The sequence below is a fragment of the Pipistrellus hanaki genome, assembly GCF_964339955.1.
Source record: "Pipistrellus hanaki genome assembly, chromosome: 8".
NCBI classification, from domain to species: Eukaryota; Metazoa; Chordata; class Mammalia; order Chiroptera; family Vespertilionidae; genus Pipistrellus; species Pipistrellus hanaki.
The window spans coordinates 63088484-63101724 of NC_140510.1; the positions used below are offsets into that span (position 1 = coordinate 63088484).

Consider the following 13241-nt stretch of genomic DNA (forward strand, 5'->3'; position numbering starts at 1 on the left):
TAATTGTGCTATTTGTTTATTAATTTACTATCTTATTGTTTCTACTTCTTTTATACCCAACAAATGTTTGAACCAGAAACATTTAGTTATGAAGACATTTAACTCTTTAAATTAAGATGCAAGCAATTCTAGGTGACACTTGAGATGCCCCTAAAAGAAGCTTCTTATCTCTGTGTTTGTAGATGTCTCATATATTCATAAACCAAATCCTGTGCACATATAAGCCAGACCAAATTACTAAAAAGCTCTATTTCTCCCATTAGAAAAAAAATGCAAATATTTTGCTTATGTTTTAAAAATAGCTTGACATTTTAAATAATTGGTGAATATGCAATTTGATCCTCATTAATGGATAGTTCCCATAGAGGTATCCTCCCTAGTTTTATAATTTACTACTTCAGGTGAGTTTTATGAATGCACAGATAAAAGCTGAGAGCAGAGAGATACCACCCAGGGTTACAATATCCTATTTAGCACCAATAACAACTAAAGGTCAAAAAATTAAGTCAAGTTATTTGGATTCCTATGAAGTGAGTTACAGATAGTAACACGTAGTAATCTTTTCCCATAATGAATTCCCCCATACACAATGATGTACCAAAATGAACATCAGAGCAACATATTGTATTGTGAAGGATTAAATGATATTTCAGCTCATGTCTTTATTTTTATTTTTTTTTGTCTCTTTTCCTCAGGTGATAATAGAGATCTCATGTACCATGCATGAATACTTATATCCCTTTCTGAGAACATTCCTGGTATTACTGGTATAAGAGAAAAAAAATGTAATTTATTTAAAGATTGCCTTATTAATCTATAGGTTTTGGTAAATACCTAGAATATCTGGTCGGTCAATTTGTCTTTATGGCCTAAGAAAGAGGACCAGCTGCCACGTTCAGGCCAAACCAGTTGGTATATGAATATTCATAAGGACATCAATAGTCACAGTGTCTTACAATCATGCTCTAAGCTAAATAAATATAAAAGTAAAATGGCCACAAACATTACAGTATAATAGGATAAGTGTTAAAAGATATGTACAAATTCATTAACAACATCTGTGAAAGTGTCATAGACAAAACATTTAAAAGGAAATCTACATAAAACAAAGTAGATAAATTTATCAAATGTTGATAAATTTCCAGAGACAGTATAAAAATACACAAAATATGGAAGAGAGAAAGAATTTTAAAAAAGAACCACTAAGCCAATACAGATAGTACAGGTTTACTACATTTATGTTACAGAATGATGGAAACCAGAGACACAAACGATTTGGTAACAGCAAAGAAAGTTTCACCCATCGCAGGGAAGAGAGACCCTTGTTTTGGATGAGAACACAGACTGCCACACTCCTCCCCCCACCACCGGCCCATACACACAGAGAAAAATAAAAGCAATGCAAACGTCGTCTACAGCAACACAGGACAGACAGAGGTGGAAGCGTTTGGCATGTTGCATCACAGGAAGTCAATCACGATTGGCTAACGATGATGGTACCTGGCTCTGTTGCAGGTCACTGGCTTGCCTGAGAGGAGTAACTGATGCTGGGGGCACACCTGATGTGGACGCAGATCGGCCTAGTTTGCAGCTTACTTTCGGCTCTGTCGACAAGGGGGAAAGAAAGACCAACTGTTAGTGGAGCAGGGCGGGCAGTGATGACAGCGCTTGCAGACTCCCGTTTTGTGTAGCTAAGTACTCCTTCAATACACCAAATCTTTCCTTCCGATGTTTGCTAATCACTGGCAGGTCACCAGTGTCCTAACAGTTGACTCTAAAACAGAGGCTTTATTTGAAGTTGAGCTCCTGAGCATGAAGAGCAAATCACGAAGTGAAGTCCAAGGCCTCATTCCCTTGCACATGTTACCCCAGTTATGGTTCATTTGTATAGAGTAGATTACTGGAGCAACACCTTATCAGGGGAAAAAGCGAGCAACATGACGATTTTTTTGGTGCTTTATTTTCAGTTTGGTTCATAGAACTCCTAGCTCCTAAAATGCCCTTTCACCCTTTCCAAAATGTATCCTCCCTTTCTCCCCTTTTCTTCCAGCTTTTTCATTGTTTGTCTTTCTAATTTTGAAATCTCTTATTGTGTTTGTGTTGACTACTTTTATTATGTCTTCAATGTAAAATTTATATCACTTATCTCAATTTGTTTTAAATTTTATAACCATTTTCTAAGACTTTTGCACTCTTTCATAATAATAGCATTTTTCAAAATTAAAAGCATTGCCCTAATTCTTCCTCTACTTAAGAAGCGCAAATGAGCTGCCTAAACCATTGAGAGGAGACTTTGAAGATTAGACTTTGGAGATAGAAAGAATTCCCTTTACCCAAGAAACATAATTTATAGTAAACAGAAACTGTTGAGTTTCAGATATTCCAGAAGATATTTGATAAAGGAGAAGAAAAGAAGGCAGAAAACAAATTGACATCTCTGCTTTCATTACAAACTTTTATATTAACTGTCAGTTTGGAATGCCTGGTATAGTCCAGCTTCTGTTTGAACTACACTTAAACTGTCTTTAATTCCACAGACACTCTTTGGAATTACAGAGTGAGCTATAAATGTTCCCAATTTACAAATTAGAAACCTGAGTGTTTTCTCTGTTGGTCAGTGGACTTATAACTCTCACTAAGGTGGGGAGGAGATTTAATGTGGAGAGATCCCCATATTAGAAGCTGTTGGATTTCAGTCTGGGAAAGGGCTAAGCCTGAATCCCTCATTAGGTAGTCAACCATTCATTCTTCAAACCACAAGCATTTCTCAAACCCCTCTGAGAAATAGGACCCCATGTCTACAGAAGAAATGAGTGCAGAAACAGCTGTGATAGGGAGGCAGCAGAAGGAACTTCAAGCTCTAGCTTTTAATGAGAATCATCATTTTCTGGAGGAAAAAAAAAAAGAATAAAGAGAGCCTATTGCTTTTTAAGGAAGACAATTGACAATATTTGTTGACAATAATACATTTGAGCTTTTAAGTAAAATTAAAAGTTTAAAAAACTTGCACCCACCATTGTGTGCTTGACAACATCATAACATTTGAAAGATTTTTCTTTTGCCGAAACCGGTTTGGCTCAGTGGTGGAGCATCGGTCTGCGGACTGAAAGGTCCCGGGTTCGATTCCAGTCAAGGGCATGTACCTTGGTTGCGGGCACATCCCCGGTGGGGGCTGTGCAAGAGGCAGCTGGTCGATGTTTCTCTCTCATCGACGTTTCTAGCTCTCTATCCCTCTCCCTTCCTCTCTGTAAGAAAAATCGATAAAATATATTAAAAGATATTTCTTTTCCTTTTTTTTAAATATATTTTATTGATTTTTGTACAGAGAGGAAGGGAGAGAGACAGAGAGCCAGAAACATTGATGAGAGAGAGTCATCGACCAGCTGCCTCCTGCACACCCCCCACCGGGGATATGCCCGCAACCAAGGTACATGCTCTTGACCGGAATTAAACCCGGGACCCCTCAGTTCCCAAGCCGACGCTCTATCCATTGAGCCAAACCGGTCTTGGCTAAAAGATATTTCTTATGAGATATTTCTTATGTGCTGTATTGGTCTTTATAACAGAATGTGTCAACATGTGGAAGATTTGCATGAGTTAGTGAACCAATATTTTCTAAAAGCATGATGTTATAAATCATGTATGGGTAAAAATCCATTTAAAGTTAAAGATAGAACAATGGATTTTAATGTAACAGAGCATGATGAGTTTATTGATGTGTAACTAAATTCTATGAAGCTGATATTTGTTGACTTTTAGAAGAGTATTAAAGAACACCTAAAATTATATGATATGCCTATTAAAATATTTCCTCCTTTTCACTACTTATATGCATGAGGCCAGAATTTTTTCATATATTTAAGAAAAAGCAATATATCACAACAGATTGAATCCAAAGTAGATATGAGAATCTATGTTCCATTGAATTAGACATTAGATGTGCAAAAATGTAAAACAATGTCAATCTGCTCACCATTTCTTATAGTTTTGGAAAATACAGTTTTATGAAAGATGTTATTTATGTTGATATACAATGGTTTTATTTTTAATGAATAACTTTCTCATTCTCAAGTTTAATATGATAAATATTAAGGAACGCTTTTTTGCATTCTCAATACCTTTTAAGAACATAAGGGGTCCTAAAACTGAAGTGTTTGTGGACTGTGTATGTGTGAAGTCTCTGGGTCCCCAATAGTTCTCTTTTCAGAGGTAACATTTGACAGTTAATTTTCCAATGGAGTCTGTGTTTGTTTGTTTTTTTTATTTGAAACAGGAAAATACTATGCTAAAAACTCCAAGGAATATGGGAACCGCCAATTGGAAAATTTTCTCCTAGAAAAATCTCTATGGCAATGTCCAAGAAAAGCTATTACCTGCCGGAGACCTGAGGGAAGCCAAGCAAATTCTCAAGGAACTTTTTAAACATTTATAATAAAAAGCAAGCTTCAAGGTTCATTCATTAGTTCTTTTTTAAAAATATATTTTTATTGATTTCAGAGAAGAAGGGAGAGGGAGAGAGAGAGAGAAACATCAATGATGAGAGAATCATTCATCAGCTGCCTTTTGCTTACTCCCTACTAGATATCAAGCCCACAACCTGGGCATATGCCCTGGCCAGGAATCAAACTGGTTCCTGGGTTGACGCTCAACCACTGAGCCACACCTAGCTGGGTTATTGATTCTTTGATGTTCATAAATGAAATGTGATGTAGTAGTGAAATGACCTCAAAAATTCTCATGATTAATCATAAGATTACTGCTTTACTCTTCCTTTCTGATCTGCTTTTTACATTTTAATTTTGTAACAGTGTCAATAAGATCTTGCATAGCTCAAGTTTGCTGTTTGCTAAAATTTTCTAAAATTGTCAGTAAAGTTTTGGTTGGAAATGTTTTAAAATAAAAACAAAAATTTATTTAAAAATAAAATTCAGGCCTTAGCCAGTTTGGCTCAGTGGACAGAGCGTTGGCTTGCGAACTCAAGGGTCCCAGGTTGATTCTGGTTAAATGCATGTACCTTGGTTGCAGGCACATCCCCAGTGGGGGCTGTGCAGGAGGCAGCTGATCGATGTTTCTAACTCTCTATCCCTCTCCCTTCCTCTCTATAAAAAAATTAAAAATATATATTTTAAAAAATAAAATAAAATTCAGGAGGAGTAATGTCCATCTTTCATTTTTGCCTGTACAGAACACATTTATCCTTTTTCTGGAATAGCAGTTGAATTTCCTTTGGAGAACAATAACACTGGTGTTCTTAGTTCTTGTGGTTCCACATTACAGCCTGCCCCCAACTCTAGCTCCAGAAGTGGCCCAGTGGTGATAACTGATACCTGAAGACGTGAAGTATTTATTGAATGAATTATTTTAAACCATAAAGACAAGAGCCATTGTAAAATATAAATTATTTATACATTTCTTATTAATATAAATAAACCCCCCTCATTTCTTCACCTTTCTCATGTTTCCAATAAAAAGACAAAAATACATTCACCAGTCTTCCATTGAACAATAACAAAAAACAACAAAACAAAAATCAAGGAGGGAAAATTGCAGTGCCTGTTGTGGACAGTAGATGGCAGTGCAAATATTAATTGAGATGTAGTCTGGTCAGTTCACAGAGCTTCCCAGAACTAGTCTCTGTAACAGCCCAGCATAAGTCAGAAAAAAACCCTCCTTTTCTGTAATGTCTTCAATGGCTTTTCACAGAAAGAGAAAGGGCATTCTTTGTGATTATAAGGCCTTTCCAAAGAAAGCCAACTTCTGCCGACTAGGAGCAATGTCAGGATGGACTCCTCTGAGAAAGGGAAGAGGGTGGGGCCATGTTCTCTGCAGTGGAAGACTGGAGGAACTGGCAGAACCATCAAAACTCAAGCCAACGTGTTGTCTTTTGTTTTCAAACAGGACTGAGATTGAGAGCCCAGTAAGGTGAACGCACCTTCTGCATTATCTAAGTTTGTATTCTTGGTTAATTATTTTTCCCTAGTAGAATCAGAGAATAATTGAAAATTCAGAATTTCTCTGATGCGAATGAAATTACTGTCAAGTTGTATTTTTTTCCAGTAGTTTTAAGGGTATCTGTGTAACATACAATGTCATGGTTTAGGCATATGTTTAGTAGATATTAAATTTAAGGGAATATATATACATATATTTACATATATTTTATACATAATGTATAATAATAATTTAGCTGACTTTGCAAATCTGATCATATAAGACCTTAACCTAAAACCTATAAGTAGTTTCATATGTACTAGTAAATGCAAGCAAACACACACACACAAACACACACACTCATATATATACACATACACACACACACATACACATACACACACACACACATACACATGCACCCATCAGTTACTATCACCAAATTCCTTGACTCCAGACATTTCCCATTATGTTGACCATTTTGCTAATAACATAAAGTGGGATAAGAATATACATGGTTTAGAGAAAAGCCTACAAACTACTGGACCACGAAGTCCAACCCTGTCTCAGTGAATTGGGGGCAACAATGGCTCTGGAGGTGAGATCAAGTGGGCAGGTAGGCATATGCCAAGAGGGCAGAGGTCATCTGTCATCCCCTCATAGTCAGTTGTTCAATCAGGTGTCCTCAAGGTTTGCTGAATGAGTAATCAACTGAACCAAAGAACAGCAAGCATCTATAATATTCCTATGTTTTAAGGGGGGGGGGGGGGGAACAACCACATCTGTGACATGCTTACTCAGGGTGCTTGAAATGGACATTTAGACCGATCAGACAGTCAGTTAAAAACATCTCTCAGGTACAGGAACAGAGAAATTTCATGATTAGCGAGTGGAGAAACACTTCTTTGGATTTATAAGGAAGGTTATGTGGGCAGCATGGCATCTTCGTAATTCTTTTTCCTTGGGTTTAGTATGGTAGTATGTTAACTGACTTTTGTAAATCTAATGCCCGAATTTAAAATCCCAGGAGTTCAGAGTATAGTTAAAGTATGGGAAGAGAGCTGTAGTATGGATCAGAAACCCCAAATCCATTTCTTGATTTGTCTACTACCTTTATCAATGAGTTCGGATAATTTACTGGATTCCTCTGGAGCTACATTTTGGTGACCTAAATAATCAGTTCATAACAGCAGCGCACAGATATACAGGTTTTTGTGAAGATAAAATGAGATAGCACCTATACAAGTCTTTTAAAAGTGAACAGATGGCATATAAATATAATACATTATTTTAAACGGGTCATAGAGGATCCACAAAGGTGAAACATTTAAGTCCCATAATTCAGATTAACTGTCATTTGCCATCATCTTAGAGCAAATTTTGTAATTATATCAGGTTCTGTTTTCCTTAAGTGTGTGCATTTCCTGAACACAGTGGATCTTAGATGCCATCAGAAAACAACGTGATTCTTATCTCCCCACGAATCAGTTCCAAAGTCTCTGGAAAATCTGGTCTCTAGCCTTAGAGCACCCAGGTTCCCAGGCTACAGGCTAGAAATGAGAGTTCAGTTGAGGACAGCAAAACTCATGTTGATCACTTCCCTTGCAAGTTCAGCTTCTGTGGTCTCGCCTTTCGCTTTGGAATGTGAGAGTAAATACCTTCTATTATTTTGTAACAGGCTTTTATAAATAAACACCTTTGTTATTTAAATTGGTTAACTCACTCCAAGTCCTCCTTTTCTGGTTTGTTTCTCAAAGCCCAACCACCAGTATTAGGAGAAATAAAACAATTTCTCTGGGAAGATAAATTCTAGCAGACAGAGGGCAGTTTTCCAGAGAAATGAAAGTGGGGCTACTGGGAACCTGACTGACATTGCTCGCCGAAGCTTCTCCAAGTGAGAATTCTGCTACGTGTTTACTCCCACAATGCAGAAAGGGAGCCTTAAGCTCTGGAGTGTGAAAATAGTGAGTAGAGCCCAGCAACAGGGCGTGGCCAACGTTCCCAGAGGAAATAACCAAGCCCCCAGATAGGACTGGGAAGGAGAGCCCACTGTGCGGAATGACAGCCTTGAGGGCCACAAATGACACTGAAGTCTACAGCTACCTGGGGCCACAGGAAGCAAATTATTCAATTCACTGTTTTCTTGAAAACTGAGCTCTATTTAAAAATTGGGAGACTTCACATAATGCAACTTAAATCTGAGAATGTTGAGCATTTCTCACCATGAGCATCAGCTGCCACTAAGTAGCTTCTGTCCCCTAGAGAGCGCTGTGCGTTCCAGGTCACCTGCACTTCCATCAGTCCTGATGTTTGTCAGTTTCCAATAAAATGTTCTTACAATGCAGAAATATGTCCCCACACCTATGCTTCTAACAGATGTGGAAATACATCACCTAGGCCAAAATGACTTCAAGTTTTAAGAAACATTGCGAAAATCATTTTCTTTGTTAGAGCAAAGGGCATTCTTAGGGATGTAATGTGCAAGCACATCCTGTCTGCTGTGAAGGAGGCACCTCTCTGGAGGCACTTGTTCATGCTACCTGCCTGTCCTCCAGGCACCGCAGTTCTCAGCCCGAAGGGACCTCTTCTCAGAACAGCAGAAACACACAAGGTTGCACACACAAAGGCAGGGGTCTTTTTAAGATTGTTCCATATAGGATTAAGCCAAAACCTTCTGAGTTAACTTCCAGAAATGGTTCTTCAGTCCAGCTGGACTGGCAGGACCAAGTCAGGAGAGATCTATCTCAGCTTCTTTTCACCTCCCTCATCCCATATGGAAAGTTCCCTCTGTATGTTTCTACCCAGCTAATAATCATGAGTTTTTCAAAGACCTGATATAATCTTGGTTTAAGACTCAGATCCTCCATTTCTTTCAAGCCCAAACTAATTTTGTTATTTGAATGATAATACAGTACATCCATAGTCAATGGTAGAGAGATAATATAGTATATAATAATAATGAAAATAACATTTAATTATAATTTTCATTCAATAGTTTTGTTTCATAAAGAAGCACAATAAGGTCTTTGAGTGACAGAGACCAGGTTTCATATAGATAATGGGGTGTGTGTGTGTGTGTGTGTGTGTGTGTGTGTTTGTGTGTGTTTGTGTGTGTGTTCTTTAAAACCATTACAGAGCTAGATATAAGCTGCCTAGAAACTATTTGTTGAGTGATCCAGTTGTTAAATTCTGAATTTTTGTTAATACCATACTTACTTGTATAATTTCTACTTTCTCCCATTATTTTCATGAGCTTTTGGGTCCCCAGTCCACCATCACCTTCAAGAATCACCCTTCAGGGAATCCCTCACTTACTAACTAAAGTGAGTTTAATAATGTGCCACAGCAACCAGTGGCAATGTTAATTAGAATTGAAATCTGACACACTCATTTGTTTTACTTCAGCAATTCCTCCATTCCTCAAAAGAGCTGTTATGAACAACATTATCAAGTGGCTAAACCACTTTTGGTAAAGCAATAGTCTGTGACTGAGAGCAGTTTGTGTGTGTGTGTGTGTGTGTGTGTGTGTGTGTGTGTGCGCGAGAGAGAGAGAGAGAGAGAGAGAGAGAGAGAGAGAGAGAGAGATGAAATGCAAGTGTCAGAAGCAAAAGTTGACAGGCATTTATAGGTAGAACAGGTGTAATCTCCTTGCCCTCCAGTGTAAGGTGTGTAGATGAGTTCTGAAGTATGATAGCAACCATACCTAGGGAAAAACTGCTGTTTGAATTTTAACACTGCTATTCTGGCTTCGGCACTTGCTTACTTGCTTAAACAATAGGGTAGTTGCCTCAGCTTCCATATTGAGATCTAGAGGCTAAGGCAATTTTCATGTGCCTGTGGACCAGAACCAAAGGAGATTGATTCCCACTGACTCAGTAGCTCCAGGAGTAGAATCTTCAGATAACCTTTAGAGATTAACTGCTCAGGTCTGCTTCTGTACTGTTTGCTTTCGCAAGATAGAGCCACATTCCAATGTCCAGCAGGATGTGGCTGGGAACGACCCTGCGGGCTGTTCCCAGCCTTCAGAATTTAGAATTCAGAACAAAGGAAAAATCTTATGGTTTAGACCTTTAAAAGGACTGCCTACACCTGCAACAGTGTGGTTGTGTGGACTCCACCTGCGTGTGGTGCTCTCACAGCTGTCCTGTCCAGTTCAATAGATCCTTGCCTGCTTTTTGAAATCAATCATCAGCCTCTGGTGGTCTTATTTTGAACCCAGGATTCGACCCACAACAAGTTCCTCTGTAGTTTTGAGAGGAGGGTGCTGAAAATGATCATTGTCTCGCTAATAGAGAGATGTGAACAGGGAATCCGGAAGGCTGGTCAACCTTGAATGCTCTAAAAGGTTGGAGCTAATCATTCATATTTATTTGAGACATTGGTAGCTGAAGCAGCCTCCACCTGTTAGTCTTATGTAAGTCCTTGCTGATTGGTTATTATTGGAATTTCCTGCCTAAAGGATATGGGTGTATCCCATAACCTTAAGAAAAGGGATAGCAAAGCCAGAGCAGGGTGTAGTCCTCCCACTAGAGATGGGCTCCCGCCTGGCCCCAATATTCCCAAATTAATTCTTTTCTAGTCTCTTTTCATTTGTGTGTGGCCTTCTACAGAACCCAAACCCTGAACCAGAACCCTGAACCACGCGGGACATGAAAGGGGGTTCCCACAGAGGGTTGTCTGTTACATCGCTAGTGTATTTCACTAGGGGACTAGTAGTTCAGTGGCCCAGTGTCAAGGAGACAATAATGACCAGTAAGTGTGAAGAGAAGAAGGAGAAAGAGTAAAGGATTCATTCCCCTCTGCTCCAAAAGAGCCCCTGGAAGCACAGAATTCCATATTCATGTAGGTATTTGTTCTAGACAAAGTCCCTCTGATGAGCCCTCTTCAAGTACATTTTAAGTAATATCCGAGGTATGTGAACTTCAGATATTTTATTGGATACACTTTTGCTAGTGGAACTATGGCATTTTTAGAATAGTATTGGTACATATTCAATTTTTTCTTTTCAGAGAAACAAATCTGCAAAACAAACATTTTTCATTTTCTACTTTTCCCCCTCAAAATTGGTATAAGGGTAGACTCAATAGATATAAGTGTGCTGCTATATTTGGGAGCCATTGACTTGTTCTAAAAGTTCAAGTAAATGTGATGCACATTTACTTTTGAGCGGTCACATCAGTAGTTTCACTTTCATATAAGAAACCCTGACTTGCACTGATTTATGTAAATGACTATATATTTGTCCCTACTTTTCATATTTCTTTGAATGTGAACACAAAAACATCTTTATCAAAAATTCAGCAAAAATAAGTCCTTCCTTCACCTTTGTTTACCACCTTCATAATCTCAGGTGGAGAATGTGAGGGACTCCAGAAATTTATGTCATTTCTTCTGGTCATGAAACAATTTACTGCTCTACAAACAGAGCTGAAAAGACTCGGGAGAGATTTAAATGCCATAAAGCCAAAAAGATGCTTCCAGAGTTTTCAGTAGGAGAAAGTCAAAGTTCATTATAAATTCTGTTTAGTCTCTGAATTTCTTGAAAGATTCATGCCTCAGTGTCACAGACCTATTACCCATTTTTATGCAACTTACTAAGTGTTCAATAAAAGTGAATTGGGGACCATCTCATTGTTTCATCTCCATTTATTTCACAAGTTCTTCATCCTTTGCTCACACATTAAAGTGTTTGGATTCCCCCGGTCTAATCTCAGTTTTCTTCACCTCTGTTTCCTATTCTCCTTATTTAGAATCAGTTAGTCTTATGGTGTTAACCATTCTAAATGTCTTTACTCTTGCTGAAACTGGTTTGGCTCAATGGATAGAGCATCCACCTGTGGACTCAAGGGTCCCGGATTCAATTCCGGTCAAGGGCATGTAACTTGTTTGCGGGCACATCCCCAGTGGGAAGTGTGCAGGAGGCAGCTAATCGATCTTCCTCTCGCATCGATATTTCTAACTTTCTATTCCTCTCCCTTCCTCTCTGTAAAAAGTCAATAAAATATATATTTAAAAAAAAATAAATGTCTTTACTCTTAATCTCTAATTCCACTAAATCTCTTTAGTTAGAGACCTGTAATCCCAACTGTCTGCTATCTTCTCAATCAGATATCCCAAGAGTACTTCCAACATAACATAGTCAAAATGGAAGTGCTGGCTTTCCCATCTAAACCCTGCTCAGCATCTGGTATTAACCACCTCCCAATAGCCCATGCTCCTGCTCCACCTCTGCGAAAGGGGCTACAGCATTGCCTCTCCCTCACAGCTGCCTCGTCCTTGCAGTGGCCCTCAGCCCTCACAGCCACTGTGGCTTTGTCCAGAAGGACGTCTGGAAGGACATCATGAAAATGTCCAATCTAATTGGCATATTACCCTTTTATTAGTATAGATTTTTTTTTTCAAATTTCTGCTAAATTCACATAATATTCCTTCCCCCAGGTTGCTCAAGTTGGTTATAGAATTGCATCACCAAAGCTTTAAGTTACATTTTAAGTATGGGGAAGCTATTGTTCTGCTTTTCCTGAGTACTCCTCTAGATTTATCTCTTCCCCAGAAACCATTCATCCTGTTTCAATTTTAACTTGTGCATGACCCAAGAGAGACCACAGGCTAAATTAATGTAAATTGCTTTCCAACGTATCAAGAGTTGAAAAGAACATTAAAGATTGGTCATTTCTTTAGAGCCCTAACACTGTTAAGGAATAGAAACCTGAAAACTACAGGCAACTGCCTGATTATTTGTTGTTTATTTCAATGGACAGCTTTTTGTAAGTCTATCACATAGCTGAGTCAGTTCAAAACAAGTATATAATGCTTTTTAAAAATTGAAGTTTAATAACATTTATCTATTAACAATGTGAATTGCATTGTAAATTTTAATTTCAACTTTGAAATTTAAAGGTATATTAGATTATAGTTTTCTATTTTTGACTTAGACTTGGAAACGTAGTCCCAGGTGAAATTCTTCAGCTCACCACTTCAAATGCCTCCTAATATCTACTCCCTCTATTGCCTTCAGATCATCTTTGTTACATTTAAAAAAAAACAAACATTTTTTATTAATTTCAGAGAGGATGGGCGGGAGAGAGAGAAAGATAGAAATATGAATGATGAGGGAGAATTATTGATCAGCTGCCTCCTGCACGCCCTGTTGGGGATCGAGCCCACAACCTGGGTATGTGCACTTGACAGGAATCAAACCCATGACCCTTTAGTTCGAAGGTGGAAGCTCTACCCACTGAGCCAAACCAACTAGCACGTCTCTGTTGCATTTTTATCCTCAATTTTATTTTCTGTTCATTTCCAAGTTG

General features: G+C 38.3%; 1 protein-coding gene across 2 annotated transcripts in view; it reads right to left on the reverse strand.

Moving 5' to 3' along the window:
• Nucleotides 1-13241, reverse strand: part of NYAP2 (neuronal tyrosine-phosphorylated phosphoinositide-3-kinase adaptor 2) — a 213582-nt gene that overhangs the window by 35604 nt on the left and 164737 nt on the right. For both annotated transcript variants that reach the window (XM_084891383.1, XM_084891384.1), the window contains one exon: nucleotides 1501-1604. In XM_084891383.1, the coding sequence (XP_084747509.1) occupies nucleotides 1501-1604 (104 nt within the window). The remainder of the gene's footprint in view (nucleotides 1-1500; nucleotides 1605-13241) is intronic.